Source organism: Petaurus breviceps, unplaced genomic scaffold (genome assembly GCF_028583685.1).
Source record: "Petaurus breviceps papuanus isolate PSGF00001 unplaced genomic scaffold, PetGlider_PUasm1.0 140, whole genome shotgun sequence".
Taxonomy (NCBI): Eukaryota; Metazoa; Chordata; class Mammalia; order Diprotodontia; family Petauridae; genus Petaurus; species Petaurus breviceps.
Window position 1 is genome coordinate 42,240,602 of NW_027185698.1, and position 16,406 is coordinate 42,257,007.

At 37.6% G+C, this 16,406-nt stretch overlaps 1 protein-coding gene across 8 annotated transcripts in view; it reads right to left on the bottom strand.

The window, feature by feature from the left end:
- The window catches only part of ADD1 (adducin 1), a 107,378-nt gene that overhangs the window by 3,086 nt on the left and 87,886 nt on the right, over positions 1-16,406 (bottom strand). For 3 of the 8 annotated variants that reach the window (XM_069070750.1, XM_069070752.1, XM_069070751.1), the window contains 3 exons: positions 6,211-6,367; positions 4,376-4,504; positions 2,544-2,639 (listed from right to left, as the gene is read on the bottom strand). In XM_069070750.1, coding sequence (XP_068926851.1) covers positions 2,544-2,639; positions 4,376-4,504; positions 6,211-6,367 — 382 coding nt within the window. Of the gene's footprint in view, positions 1-1,720; positions 1,771-2,543; positions 2,640-4,375; positions 4,505-6,210; positions 6,368-16,406 lie in introns of those variants that run through there. The other 5 variants (XM_069070765.1, XM_069070766.1, XM_069070757.1 and 2 more) reach the window with 3 other exon arrangements.

Genomic DNA, 16,406 nt, shown 5'->3' on the forward strand with positions numbered 1-16,406 from the left:
ATAACTAGGGAATAAAGACAAGTGGCATCAAACACCCATAAAAGCCTCTTATAATGGAAAGGCAATGGCACAGTGCATAGCTTAGGGTCCAATCTTGTCTCAGGTACACACTGGCTGTGTGACCATAGGCAACTTGCCTAGACTCCTAGGACCTAGGCAACCCTCTAAAACTATAAAATGGACAACAAGTGACTGTCTGCAATAGTTTAGGTAGTATCCTTATTGAGAGTTCCCTCTACCAATGGAATTACAGGTCTAGTTAAAAAAAAAAAAAGATATCACACTTTGCAAATTCATGGTTATAAGTACTCCTAAAACTGAGTACCATTTTGAGCCCAGAATATTTGGTCTCCCACTGGATCACAAGCCAAAGCAGCCTGAGTTTAGTTGTCCTTCAACATCAACATCAAAGGCAAGGAAAGGCTTAGGAGTCTCAGAAGTAATACTGCTGAATTGAACAGGAGATAGGAAATGAATCTTTTGAAATGGGAGAAGGAGGGAGTCAATTTCTCTTACATATTTGAATAGTTCCATATTATATGAACAAAAGAGTATGTTTCGAAAAAGATAATTTGTTTAAATAAAAGCCTGTGTATTTGATTCCCTTAGTGTATTCAATGAGCTAAAGCCTCACTACTTCTCATCTCATACAATAAGACTGGGGAATTTTTGTAAGAAACTATAAAGTTATGAACAACTGCCACATTAGTGAACACCAACCATTAGCATTCAAAATCAGCCAAAAGTTAGAATGGGTAAGTGATGAGTAATTGGGAGTTAAGCCTTAAATAATGGTTAATCTGCAGTAGACTTCAAAAAGCAGGAAAAGGACAGTATTAGTTAAAAGCTGCCTTAGGAGGTTCTAGTCCAACAAATCCTTTAGCACTCATTTTTAGAAATACTTGGATCGTAATGCAAAATTCCAACTGTTCTCTTTATTATTATAATATTATTAAATGCTTTCTGCTTGTTATAGCAGAGAAAGGGGTTGTAGTGCACACATCATACCCTTCCTAATCTTTAAGGAATAGGACTCATTTGGCAAAGATGACACAAACTTGCAGGAATATTACTCTTCAAATAGGTATGTGCCTGTGGATATCTGGAAGAACTATCATTTTACCAAATGTCATAGTTCAAAAATAAAACCATATGTAATTTATCTGCTAGTCCAGAAGTACTATTAATTTCAGTTTAAGTCAATAATTTAGAAAATATCAACTCACTGGGCACCAGAGCAACTGTCTTTTCTTTTTTTTTTTTTAAGCAACTAACTTTCAATGCTAGGTTGAGATAGAAAAATACTGCCAATAAAATAAATGGTAGATGTTAAAGATTCCTGATTTTCTCTTCAGTTGAAATTCTCTGATCTTCTGAAATTCATTTGAGTACACCATCTGTCATAAATGCTCTGGTTTGCTTGGCAATACATACATGTGGGGAAATGTCTCAAGTATTCCTTTCAAGGGTCTGCATTCAACTGTACTGCACACATCAGATGTCACTCAATCACAGGTGACAAGAGATCTAGAATTCCAAGAAGGCAACCTTGTAAAGAAAATTAGTGGCTTTCTCCAAGTACAAAAAAAAAAAAAGCGGGTTTTTTCGCTTTTTTTCCAAAAGAAAAAAAAAAAAAAGGAAAACAGTAAACAGTACCCCACAAAAACCAAGGACGCAGGAGAATGAAGCAAAGCGCACGGAATCCCAGGGAAGACGCAGAATGGGATGATACTTACTATGGTAACAGGTACTCTTTAGCATGTCCATCTCCTGTTTGTAACGCAGCCACAAGAAGAGAAAAGCACAAGTAGAAAAATCTAGGCATTCAATCACAGCCATTGGGTTAAAGTGAGAGAATGGTGGATGCCATTCTTAGAGTGCAAAGAATGGGATGAAAAAGCGAACTCGACACTTGTAAAACAGACAGGTGATATACCCCAATGTATGAAGAGAAAAAGGACATAGACAAATTAGATTACACCCACTTCACAGACACAAAGCTAAAGCAGAAGAGCGACTGCTTCTGTAGTAGCCCTTAAACGACGTGATGAAGGACTAGTCTACTTTGAGTGATGCTACTAGAGCAAGTCAAATTAAAAACCCAGATGCCAAATTGGATAGATAGCATTTGTCCCCACAGGTGTAATCTAAATACAATAAAGTTGAAGAAATGTGCAATTAGTGGGCAGGATTGGCCATATTCAAAATTTAGGGTGAGGGTGATTCAGGGAAGCTCAGCCTCAATACAATATTTAACTAAAAGAACTGGCTTCATTTGAAACCACCCAGAGCATAACCAAAGGGAACAATGAGAGGTACCTGCAGTCTTGCAGTTGTGGTAACAGTCTTGGTGATAATGCACACTTCTTGATTATTGTTAATGGAACTGTTGCCACATCAGTAACATTTTTCTTCAGCCAAAACAAAATCATTCCTCTTGATGCCACAAGTATAGTACACAGTCTTTCATGCATCATACCACACTGGTGCAGCTCCAGCAGACATGGTCCTCCCACCCACCCTTTTAATCCCAAATAACCTACCTTCCTCAAGTTTAACTGGTGTACTAGGTGGAGTGTGGGCATCAGCATGGTCCAGAGGGCTCCCTTCTTTCTCTTGTTGTGTCACTTCCACATTTTCTATACAGGTATGGAAGTTAGGATCAAATTAGATGAGAATATTATTATGACTTTAAAAGAGATGTTTCACCATCACTTTAGCAGGAATTTTTTTTTTCTGAATTTGCATTCCTACCCACTGCCATGCAATTCTAAGCAAGCAAAAGCGGCAGTATATACAAGAGGAGCAACCATAACCTTCAGCTATGCTACTCTGTGATCTAGATTTCATAAGAAGTATTTGTCCAGATATCCTTCAACCTCTTTTCTTACTCCAAAAAAGACGCGGTTTCAAATTTCAGCTCCCTCGCCCTTAAAAGATGTAATCCAATGTCCATTAAGAAGAAAACAGGAAAAATAAAAGAAGATAACAGAAGATAAAGAACAAGATGAAATGTCCCACCTCATGTCCTCTTCCATATGAATACATTTGTTACTACCCTTGTGAGAACCATGGGCTCAGACACTAACCTCCATTTCAGATAGAAACTGTAGTTTCATGACTACTTATATGTGTCCAGTCCACTTGGTAGGTAGATTTATAAAGTACTTCTCTCAAAATAACACTATCAAATACATAATTCAAGTTTCATTATGGCCATAGATAAGTTTATAAACAGGCTTTAAAAAGTTAAGTAACTTACCCCTAGTTAGTAAGTGGTAGAACCAGGACTTGAACCTGGGTCTCCCTTTCCACTATATCAAATTTTGGTTTTTACTTCTTTATGATGGATTACAGTCCACATATAATCTGTGAGCAATCTTATATAACTTTATTAGTTGCCCTTTCTTCCCCAGCCCCTCCTGCTACCTACCTAAAAAGGAATAAAATAGCACTCCTGGCCACAGGAAAAAAATAAGATATTAATAGACCAAGTGTCTGGGAAAATTTAAACTTCTTTGTTTAGAAAAAAATAATAACTAAAAACCTTTGGATAAAGGTTTTAGATTTTTGGTGTTCATTTGAATAGCTTGGCAGTACCAGGTATTTCTGTAAGAGATATTATTGAAGGGATTGATGGATGAGTTAGACAAGGGGGCTGGACTGTATAATCCTTCCAAATCAAAGCCTATGTAATCACCAGATTCTAGTCAACTTAAAGCATTATCTCCTGCTAGGGATTATTTAGCTGCTGAACCGCAACTTTATCACATCTCAGTTTCTATCTGTTTCTATACATGGTTGATATTCAATAGTCTATGAATCATTTCTGAATGACACCAATCTACTGTCTAGGAGAAGTAAGTTTTCTTAAAATAACTGAATATAATTCCAAGAAACCTCTATTAGGATGGAGGAAAGATATACCATCACCCATTTTTCACTGGAAAATACTAGGAGAAAATGGGATACAAGTTTACATTTGATAGTAATTTTGCTTGCTTTGAACTGACAGGCAAATAATGGGATTTTACTGAGCAAAAAATGCATATTAGAATAATATGGCATGCAATGATAGGCACAGATTCCAATAAGATTTAGGATTTTTTTTTTAACAATAGCAGTTATATAATAAAGTAGTGAAGGTTAGTCTAAAACAGGAACAAAAAAAAATTAAAACTATATAAAAGATTTCCTCAGGAGCAGAAAGCCATTCCCAGATAATATCCCCCAACCCAAAATCTCCACCAATCAAAGAATTTGATCATTAACCCCACAGCTAATAAATCAAGCCAGTCTGAAGTTCTATAGACAGCAGAGATACGTGGAGGTTCCAGGCAGGGAGATTAAGGGAGTGGTCATCCAAACTCGGTACCTGAGGTTTCAGTAAAAAGATCGGGGTTGGAGTTTAATGCTTTGATGACTGCAATGTGAAATTCCTTGTGGGAGGACCACAGTTCCTCAGACTCTTTCAGGTGAAGGCAGGGAATTATCTGCTGCACAACTGAACAAGAAATCCATGCAGCAGTGAACTCACGGTTAAAAAGACTGAGACACACTTGCACCTTCATGGATGTGAATGATGTGCTTCTGTTTGTTTCTTAGTCTTTGAAATTCTTTTGATTTGCTTTTCCAGTCTAGAGAGCTATTTTAGTTATTTGAAACAACTTGTTCCTCACAATTCAGTTCTGACTCTTGGTTGTTTATTAGTCTCAGTGCAGCACTATTTTTATGACAGTGCCCACAATCTAGGGTAATATTAGAATCCTACATGAAGTCCAGAATTCCAAAGCACTAGACCACCATCAACAACTATTCAAAAGAGTAGCAGAAGCTAACAATGTGGACTTATTAGTTCGTATTCCAAGGATTTGAAATTTTTGTTATAAAAATCAGTCATAATTTTATTATAAAAACCAGGATCTTGACCAAATTTATTTTTCAAAAGATAAATAAAAAAGATAGATAAGTCAATAGCACAAATAAAATCAGAGACAATGTTAAGTTCATTTAGAAGACTAAATTGTTCTCACAGTCATCAGAAACATTCCCTTGGATGCTGTGACTCAACAGAAGCATAGTGTAGAACAGAAACAGCACCAGCTGTGAATGAGAAACTGGGTTTGGGAGTGGGGGTTGGGGAATATCTTGTCCAAGGTTTAGAACAAAGCTGGTGGAAAAGGTGAACAGGATAGCTCTTTCCCTAGAGTTACAGTCCTACATGAAAGTTCTAAGAGCTGTCTATAATGTTCTGACTGATCTTCTCCCCAGTTATGAGTCAACTAGTGATTTATGATAGGACTGTTCCAATTATCTGACAGAGTTGTGAAGATCTGAGACTTGGCCGACAATAAAAGCCTTGATTGGGGCGGCCAGGTAGCACAGTGAGTAAGAGCACCGGCTCCAGTGTTGAGAAGACCTGGAGATCGAATCCCAGGCTCAGACACTTAGCACCCACCCAGAAACACCTGGCCATGTAACCTTGAGCAAGTTACTTAACCCCAATTGCTTAGGGGTGGCCAGGTGGTTCAGCAAGTAAGAGCACCGGCTCCAGTGCCTTGATTAGTAAACCCTCTGCCAGGTGGGACCGCTTCAGAAAAACTCAATGTACTCCAAAAGTTCAGAGTACTCCAGAGAGCCCTTACCTCAGAGCTGCAGAAAACATCCCAAAGCACCAGCCTACACTATCTCTTCCCCCTCTCCAACCCCGTTTATCTCCTTTCTTTTTCTCCCATTTGCCCACTCTTTTTTTTCCCCTTTCCCCTCTCTTTTGCCTCTACTTCAGAGTGGGCCATGGCACCTGAAGGCACTGCTTAGTTATGATGGCAGCATTAAGGCCTTTAACAAGATTCCCAAAAATTATCAGCAAAACTTATACTACAAAGAACTAAAAGAAATAAAAAAGAACAATGAAAAAAACCAAATGGTAAATTCCAGATTACTTCTGGGAACTTCTAAATAAAGATTTTTTTATAAAAATAGCAATAGCTTTCATTGTTATTTTTGACTAGGGATGACATCCCTCTCTGCACTCTTTGTATCATGTTCTGACTAGTATATATTTGTGTACATGTCTTATCGAGGCTCCTACTAGGCTCTGAGGACAGGGATCATATCTTATTGTGCTTTTTATCCTCCCAACTCACACACAGGCACCCAGCAAAGGGCCTTAGTAAGCATGTAGCTGAATTTTACAGTAAGTGCTCGAACCTTCTGGGCCCTTTTGTTTCCGTTCCACTTCTCTGCGATACTCCTCCAGCTCTCGGTCAGTGAGCTTGTTGAAGGGGTTTGGTCCTGCTGTGCTCACTATGACTCGTGGTTGATACTCCTTTTCAATAATAGCCTTTGAAGCAGTCACCAGTTCCCCCTGATAAAATACAAAAAACAAAAGGTCTGCTATAACACCAAAATGTATTTAGAAACTACTAAACCTTGACAATGGGTCAGGAAGTAGGGAAAAAAATGAAATTCTCAGATTAATCAAAATTAATTCTAGAAGTGCTGCATTTGTTTATCCTTAGGGTCAGCAGCATTCTGAATATTGGAAACTTTAGATAGATTGTTCCACTGGCACAAAATAAATTTAATCTTAAAAAAACTCTCAGGTATCAGAAGCAAGAGGCTATGAAGAATGCAAAACACCATATCAGTTGGGATTGCTTTTAATGGAAACAAAATCAAGTTTCCTAATAGTCACAAAGATAAAAAAAAAATAGATACATTCCCTTCTTCAGATCATGAAAAATATCATGAATTCTTATCTTTAATTAGAATAAAATATGCTCTGAGATGTTTTATACTCAGAAGAGTACAGATAAATTCTGCTTTTCCCTATGCATTTAGATAGTTTTAGTCTATCTGCTGATCTTTAATTCCTCCCAAAAATGCAGAGAAAAGGAAAATGTAAGTGCCAGGTATCTGCTTTAACTTGGAGAACTCACCTTGGGAATTTTAAAGATGGAAGTACAATTCCCTCCAAATGCTAAAATAATCTTTCTGTTATCAATCTCGGAGAGAAATCAGTGGCAAGGTAAATAGAAAATGGAACTGTCTATAACTCTTATAATTAATGTGAATGACTGGTTGATGTTGGTAAACATCTCTCTTTGGGAGAGCCACAGTCCCCATGTTTGCTTTGATGGACCATGACATTTCCCTTTAGCCCATGTTGTTTGGGGCCAGGGCTTATAAAATATTTATTGTATGTGCACCTTGCTAAAAATCCAAAGCAGAACTGAAATACAGAAATCAAAGTAACTTTGGATTCTAGTTCTAAGGGAATAATCACATCTAAGAAACTATATATGTAAAAGTCAGTAATATAGACTGGATCTTAGTGCATTTTGATAGATAGTGGTGCCAATTATATCATGTGTGAAAGAAAGAATACAGGTCTTGCAATTAGAAAACCTAAGTATGAATATTGGTTCTACACATTGTCTAGTCATCTGACCTGTACTTTCACTCCTTCTGTGCATTAGTTTCCTCACCTGTAAAATGGGGGTTATACTTATACCATCTGCCTGTAGGGCTGGTGTGAACTAAATAGTTTATAAACCTTAAAGAGCTATATAGATGTGAGCGATCATTATCATTATTATTCCTAACACAACACAGGGAAGCTGTTCCTGTTGCCAGCTATCCATCTCAGGAAAACTGAACTGAACAGCTAGTGAACTCAAAATTTCAAGACAGGTGAGATCAAGGAAAGGGTAAACTTTTCTCATTGTCCACAGGTTCTCCCAGACAACCTTTGATGGGACCAAATGAATTTTTCTGAAAAGAAGATTAAATAATAGAAAGAGAAAGAGATCATCTTTTATGATCTCACTGTACTCTCCTATGGTTGATGCTTATCTGGATTATTGTGCTCAGTGCCAGGCACCATATTTTAAGGAGGATATTAATAAGCTAGAGAGTATCCAGAAGGTGGTAACTGGAATGCCTGAAGGTCTTAAGATCATGCTATACAAAGACAGGCATTGGAAACAGCCTGAAGACTGAAAGACTTAGCCAAAGGAAAGGGGAGGGGAGCAGGGAACAACCTGAAATGATAAATGTCTTCACACATTTAAAGAACTATCATGGGAAAGAGGGATTAGAATTGTTCTTGTTAGCCCCAAAAGAAAAAACTAAGAATAATGGATAAAAGGAAAAATTTTCTAACAATTACAGCTATCTGGAAGATGAATCACCAAAAAATTACTTTATAGAGCTAGAAAAAATAATAACAAAATTCATCTGGAAGAACAAAAGGTCCAGAATATCAAGGGAATTAATTAAAAGTTCATAGGAAGGAGGCCTAGTCATACCAGATCCTATATTGTATTATAAAGCAGTAATCATCAAAACTACTTCGTAGGCTAATAAACAGTGGTGGATAAGTAGAATAAGTGTTAGATACACAAGACACAATAGTCAATGACTATAGCAATCTACTGTTCGATAAGCCCAAAGATTCAGGCTTCTGGGATAAGAACTCACTATTTAACAAAAACTGCTGGGAAAACTGGAAAATAGTATGGCAGAAACTAGGCACTGACCAACATCTTACACTATATATACTAAGATAAAAGTCAAAATGGGTACATGATTTAGACATAAAGGATAGTATTATAAGCAAACTAGGAGAGCAGGGAATAGTTTACCTGTCAGATTTTATGGAGAATGGAAGAATTTATGACTAAACAAGAGATAGGGAACATTATGAAATGCAAAATGGATAACTTTGATTACATTAAATTGAAAAGTTTTTGCACAAACAAAGCCAATGCAACCAAGATTAGAAGGGAAGCAGAAAGCTAGGAAACAATTTTTATTGATGTGTGTCTGATAAAGGCCTTATTTCTGAAATATATAGAGAACTGAGCCAAATTTATAATGCAAGTCATTCTCTAATTGATAATGGTCAAAAGATATGAACAGGCAGTTTTCAGAGGAAGAAATTAAAGCTATCTATAGTCATAGGAAAAAATGCTCTAAATCACTATTGATTAGAGAAATGCATATCAAAACAACTCTGAGGTACTAACAAAACAAAGATTGGCTAACATGATGAAACAAGAAAATGATAAATGTTGAAGATGGGGGAAAACTGGAACAATAACGCATTGCTGGTGGAGTTGTGAACTGATCCAAACATTCTGAAGGACAATTTAGAACTAGTCCCAAAGGGCTATAAAATTGTGCATACCCTCTGACACAGAAATACCCCTTTCTAGGTCTATATCCCAAAGAGATCATAAAAATGGGAAAAGGACCCACATGTACAAAAATATTTATAGCAGCTTTTTTTGTGGTAGCCAAGAATTGGAAATTGAGAGCATGCCTATTAATTGGGGAATGGCTGAACAAGTTGTGTGTAATGAAATACAAATATGCTATAAGAAATGATGAGCAGGCAAATTTCAGAAAAACCTGAGAAGACTTACATGAACTAATGTTGAGTGAAGTGAGAAGAAACAGGAAAACATTGTATTCAGTAACAGCAACATTGTGTGATGACCAACTTTGATAGAGTTAGTTCTCAGCAACGCAAGGATCTAAGACAACTCCAAAAGACTCATGATGGAAACTGTTGTCCATAGCCAGAAAAAGAACTATGGAGTCTGAATCATACTATTTGCTCTCTTTTGTTTTGTTTTGTTTCTTCTTTCTTGTGATTCTTCCCATTGGTTCTAATTCCCCTTTACAACATGACTAATGTGAAAAATGTTTAATATAAATGTATACGTAGAGTCTGTATCAGATTGTACACCATCCTCGCCGGGGGGGAGGGGAAGGGGAGAAAAGTTAGAATTCAAAATTTTATGGAAGTGAAAGTTGAAAACTAAAAATAAATAAATAAGTATTTTTTAAAACTTAAAAAAAAAAAAGATGAATTGATTAGTTATCTTGAGAAGATGCTAGGTTTCCCCTACTCTAAGTCTTAAAGCAAATGCTAGATGACTGTTGGGAATGCTCTACAGGGATTCTTGTTCAAATATGGGTTGGACTAGATGTAATAAGAATATAAATTTTAAAGATCTTCCCTGCCCCTAGGCTAATGTGCACCTGAAGCCTGGGGTGAGAGGCTTGTTTTTCAGTAGATACTTCTTGATTGGCCAGTGAGTCAATAAGGTTGTTACATTCTCTGAGCCAGGAGAAGGCTATATAAGCCCTGATGTGGAGCTTTGTTTTGGGACTCACTTTGAGAAGTGTTCTGTGATTTGATCTGAATTCTGGGAGGCCGTTTTTGAGAGTCCCCCGGCTTTGAAAAACCCAGAATGTGGAAACCCAGATGTTGACTGGGTATGGATGTAATGGTTGGACAGTTTAGAAATCTGTCTACTTGATGTTTCTGTCTTGATAATTCTGCCTGTATGCTTTGAGGTTCGGGGTGCTGACCTTTTCTCCTGAACAAGGTAAACGATATATGTCTGACTGATTAAAGTAAGCTTGTTAACCCATTTTGAGTTGCTTTCCTTTAACAAAGCAGATCCAAGAACCTGTATGGGCAGCAAACCCTGAGGACGCACTTGGGGTGCTTGCTGCTACACTAGATCACTTCTGAGAGCCTTTTAGATTTAGATTCTGGGATTCCATTTTGAAGGCTGAGATTGGAGAAGAGAAAGGGCATTTGAAGTAAATAACTGGCAATGCTAATGATGGCTAAGAAAAGGATTTAGTTTTCTGGAACATAATTTCAGATGACAGAGAAATTGGTTCTTGGTCAATCTATTTGTTTCCTTAGGATTCACAGAAGCCATGTTATTCATGGATGCAATTACCAATAAGTGGTAATCTAGCTTTTGCTGAAAAGAGTATCTGACCAGAGACTTGCTGATCTGATTAAGAGGATTTTAAATTGAAAATGGAGGAAGAATACAAACTGTAAAACTAACTGTTATGGAAGACATCAAGTTCTGTTATAGAAAGAAGAACAGTGGAGAAACTTCCTAATCAGTTCCCAAGAAGAAAAAACTGGGGAAAAGGGGCTGACATTAGTTATAGATATTTACAGATCAAAGCACTATGGATCCCCAAATGAATCAACTTAAAATTTTAAACTGAAGAACATAAGCAGAGCTTGGGATTTCAAACCAGGTCCTCTGATTCTTTCCATTATACTATACTTTGGAGATGATCTGATATCTCAGCAACCTTCTAAAATTCCATTAGTATAATTCAAGAATCAGGGTTATGTCTCCCATAATCAGTGGTTCTTTCTCCTAGACCCAGGAGCTGGCCCCCCCAGTAGGTAAAACAAATAAATAGTACAAATATTATTATCCAATAGGTCACCCTCCCCTTCTCCCTCTACTCCATTCTATAAATTCTGACAGTTCCCTGTTACCTCTAGGATCAAATATAAAATCCTCTGCTTGATGTTCAAAGCCCTTCATAATGTGTCTCCTTTCTACCTAGTCTTTTTGCACCTTATTAATTCCCATATTCTCTAAAGTCTGGCAACACTGGCCTCCTTGTGTTTCCTTGCAGAAGAAACTCCACATCCCAACTCTGGGCATTTTTCACTGGCTGTCTATCATGCATGAAACTTTATCCCTCCTCATCTCCATATATTGTTCTCCCCAGCTTCCTTCAAGTCCTAGCTAAAATCCTACCTTCTACAAAAAGTCTTTCCTAATCTCCTTAAGACTAGTGTCTTCTCTTTAGTGATAACCTCCATTTTATCCTATTTGTATTGTCTGTACACAGTTTACATGCTGTCTACCTTCTTAAATTGTACTTGAGAACAGAAAGTGGTTTGTTGGGGGTTGGGTATTTTTGGCCTTTCTTTGTATACATAATACTTAGGACAATACCTGGCAAGTGCTTAATAAATGCTTATTGACTAAGGTCCCCTACTGCTCTCAATTTATGATTCCATGAATTAGAGATCAAACTCAAGGAAACAATTTTTATCTCAAATTTGACCTCAAAGATATCACTGACACCTGATGAGATAAAACCCATGTCTGGCATATGGCTCTAGAAGGATATTTCTTATTCAAAAGAAACAGGATGGGTGAAAAGGGGCATAGGAACAAATAACACTATATATTAAGGAGATATGTGAAGAAGTATAGGAACAAGATGGGGAAGCATGATAAAAATTAAAGGAGGCTGATAAAGAGCAATTTTGTCATTGGAGTATATAACAGACCATCTAGACTGGAGGTGGGGAACCTGTAGCCTTGAGACCACATGTAGCCTTCTAGGTCCTTGGGTGTGGCCTTTTGATTGAGTCCCAGTTTTACAGAACAAATGCTTTTATTAAGGGGATTTGTTTTATGAAATTTGGATTGAGTCAAAGAGCCATACTTGAGGATCTAGAGAGACATTTGTGGCCTGGCATGGAGGCATGACAGAGCAGTGAGTACATCAATTATTCTATCTGATGGAATGAACTTTCTGTCAAAAACAGAGCAGCTCTTTGATTTGCCTTAAAAGCTAGAGAAATCAACAAAATTATACTCTGGATTTTATTTTTATCAACAAGAAAGAATTGGTGCATAAATGATGGGAACCATCAATCCATCAATTAACAATCAATTAACAAACATTTATTAAGCCCATACTATGTGCCCAGCATTGTAGTAGCTACTGGGCATATTAAGACGAAACTGGAAGGGTTTCTGCCCTCAAGTGGTTTATGTTTTATTGGGGGAGGTAACATGTACATAGATAGGTACATACAAAATAATTAAAAGGTAATTAGGGGTTGGATGAGGCATTAGAAACTGTGGGGATTAGAAAAGGAAACGGGGGGCGGGGGAAGGGAATGATATCACCTTAGAATTCAGGATAGAAGAGGAAAGGATAGCTGTGTACAGTTTTGACATGCAAACTATATTTTGGGAGAATGGATTTTTAAATGTTTCAGAGAAAGAACAGACAAGATTTTATGGCCTAAAATTCCACAAAGTGTATCAGCTCAGAAGAATTAGGAGCCTCTAATTTATCCTGTGTACATCTAGTTTGCATATATAGTTATTTGCATGTTGTCTCATCAATTAAAACTGTGAGCTCCCTGATCGCACAGAATATTTTTATCTTCATATCTACGGTGCTTAGCACAAATTCAGACACATAGTAAGCAATTAATAAATGCTTATGGTTGTTGGCTATGGACTCTTAAGTATGAAACTCAAGCATTGGGGTGGCTAGGTGGCACAGTGAATAGAGCACCAGCCCTGGAGTCAGGAGTATCTGAGTTCAAATAGGGCCTCAGACACTTAACATTTACTGGCCATGTGGTCTTGGGCAAGTCGCTTAACTCCAATTGCCCTGCCTTCCTCCCTCCAAAAAGCAAAAGAAAACAAAACAAAACAAAACAAAGAATGAAATTTAATCCAGGGAAAGAGAGCTGCTATGGAAGGACAAGGAATTCACCAATTTAAAATTTTTAAAAGTATATAGAAAGAAGATTGGAAGGAAGGAAAGTTAGTAGAAGAATACAATGAGGTGGCATGGTCCTGTAAGAATGTCAGAAAGCTCTAAAATTCAGTTAAAGTTGAGGCTGGCAAGGAAAGCTAAGGATGGCAAAAAGGATTCACTTAATTAAAGGGAAAGAAAAGAATGAAATAAGGAATATAACTGATACATGGGACAATAAACATGATAGAGCAAAAGCAGAGCTTTTATTATTTTGCTCGTTTTCTCTGCCAAATAGTGATTTTCTGGTTAAAAAGGACAAAAAATGGCTAATAGGAAATTAATACCAATGCTAAGTAAAGAGACAATCTTTTTATCTCCTCTTACATAGTCACCACCCTAAACTCAGGGTCTTAGCATCTCTTTCCTAAATTATTCTAAAGCTCCCTAATTGGCCTCTCTGCTTTCAGCTTCTATTCCCTTTATTTCCGTCTTCTCACAGCTGCCAAAATAATCTTGCTGATGAAGAGGTCAGATCATGACATTTTCCTGGCTCAAAAATCTCCCTATTGCCCCTAAGAAAAAACACAAATGTTCCAGTCTAGAATTTAGCTTTTTATAATCTGAATCCCAACCAACCTTTCAAAACTTATTTCTATATTCCTTCTTTTTCCATTTTAGCCAAAGTGACCTACCAGCTATCTCATCTTCTATCCTTATATCCAGGCTTGTCCCCCATTTCTGAAATGTAGTCCCTTCTTACCTCGAATCTTAGACTATTTAATTTTAGCTCTAGTAATGTTATCTCTCTGAAGCTTTCTTGATTCCCTACTGGGTAATTATAGTACATTCTCCTTTGTCAAATTATCTTGTATTTATTTATCTGTGAAAATGCCTTGAGCACAAGAATGTTTTCATTTTTATATTTGTATCCCTAATGCCTTGGATGTAGTCTGTATTTAGTCAATGCTTGTTGAATTGAACTGAAATTTAAATCTTAACTCAACAAAACTCAAAGCCTTTATCAATCATTTCCTATTTACACAGATATATGTGTGTACATGTGCATACCCACACATAGAAGTGCATACACAGGTATGAGATATAGGCCCTGCTACCAAGAAGGTTCCTAAGCAAAGGACGCTGTTCTTGGTTATTTTTTGTTCAGTATTTTTACTATTAACTTAGAAGAAGGCATAGATAGCATGATTATCAAAACTACATATGAACAGAAGCTGAGGATGACAACTGCAAGGTTCTGGAATAGAAAATAAGACCCAAAAAGATCTCAGAATGCTAGAATGAAGGGCTGAATCTAATCAGAGGAAATTTAATATGTATAAATGTAAAGTCCTAAAGAGGTTCAAAAAAAATCAACTGCATAAGTAGAGAAGTGAATGTTATCTCAAGTTTCAGTAAGAGAAGTGGCATAACAGGGAAGGGTACAATCTTCACTGTACCTTGTTTTAGTGAAACTAAATCTGGAATACTATGTTAAGTGCTGGCCAAAACGTTTTAGAAAAGGCAATGAGAATTAAGGCAGGTGTTGAGGATAACTTAGAGGATGAGGGGATTTGAAGCTATTTCACTGGAAGACTAGTTGAAATAACTGGGGATATTTAGCTTGTTAAAGATAAGGAAAAGTGACAGATGTCTCTAGGCATTTGAAGGACTGACATGCAAAAAATTAATTCTGCTTTCTGAAATGAGTAAAAGTTCATAAATCAGAGGATCAAAGACTAGAGCTAAGAGGTCACTGAGTATAACTCCTTCATTTACAGATGAGGAAACTAAGGCATTAAATTAGTGAGATTAAGTGACTTGTCCAGTTGCAGAGTCAGATTCCAGATTAATCTTTCTTCCCAGATTAATCTTTCTTTGGACAATTACAATTGTCCAAAAGTACAATGGCCTTACTTGGTAAATTGTCCATCATTGGAGGTCTTCAAGAAGAGACAAGAAATAGGGGGCAGAGCCAAGATGGCACAGTAAAAGCAGGGACTTGCTTGAGCTCACCCCCAAACCCCTCCAAATACCAATAAAAAAAATCACTCTAAACAAATTCTAGAGCTACAGAATCCACAGGATGACAGAGTGAGACAAGTCTCCACCCCAGGACAGCCTAGAGGGTTGACAGGAAGGGTATATCATACTGGGCTGGGAGTGGAGTGTGGTCTGGCATAGGCCAGGCCAGCACAGGGGACTGAAGAGCCGGTGGCTGTGGTGGTTTCCAGACTTCTCAACCCCAAAACGCCAAAGACAGCATAGAAGGTCAGTGAGAAAACTCTGTGGGACCTGGGTGAAAAAGGAGCGTGGTCCAGCCCCAGAGCAGTGGAGGTGGCAATAGCAGTGGTGGTGGCAGTAGCAACAATAGCAGCTGCTTCTGGAGCTCTGGGCCCAAAGATGGTGGGGCATTGAGTGGCTGATACAAAACTCCTGAAGCCTGGGACAGTACACTCACCCCCACCCCCACCCCCACTGAAAGCAGAGTCCTACCTTGACAAAAAGTTAGAAAGTCAAGTATTTGGCTAGGAAAATAAGCAGAGTAAAAAAAAAAAAACTCAGAATACTAACCTTACTTTGGTGACAAAGAAGATCAAAACATACAACCAAGAAGAAAACAAAGTCAAAGCTTCTGCATCTAAAGCCTCCAAGAAAAATACAAAATGGCTATGGAAGAGCTCAAAAAGGATTCTGAAAATCAAGTAAGAGAAGTAGAGGGAAAATTGGGAAGAGAAATGAGAGTGACATAAGAAAATCATGAAAAACAAGTCAATAGCTTGCTAAGAGACTCAAAAATACTGAAGAAAATAAGACCTTAAAAAAAAGACTAACCCAAATGGCAAAAGGGTGAAAAAAAGCCAATGAGAAGAATACCTTAAAAAACAGAATTGTTCAAATGAAAAAGGAGATCCAAAAGCTCACTTAACATGGGGCGGCTAGGTGGCACAGTGAATAAAGTGCCGGCCCTGGAGTCGGGAGGACCCGAGTTCAGTTCTGGCCTCAGACACTTAACACCCACACAAAAATACTAGCCATGTAACCTTGGG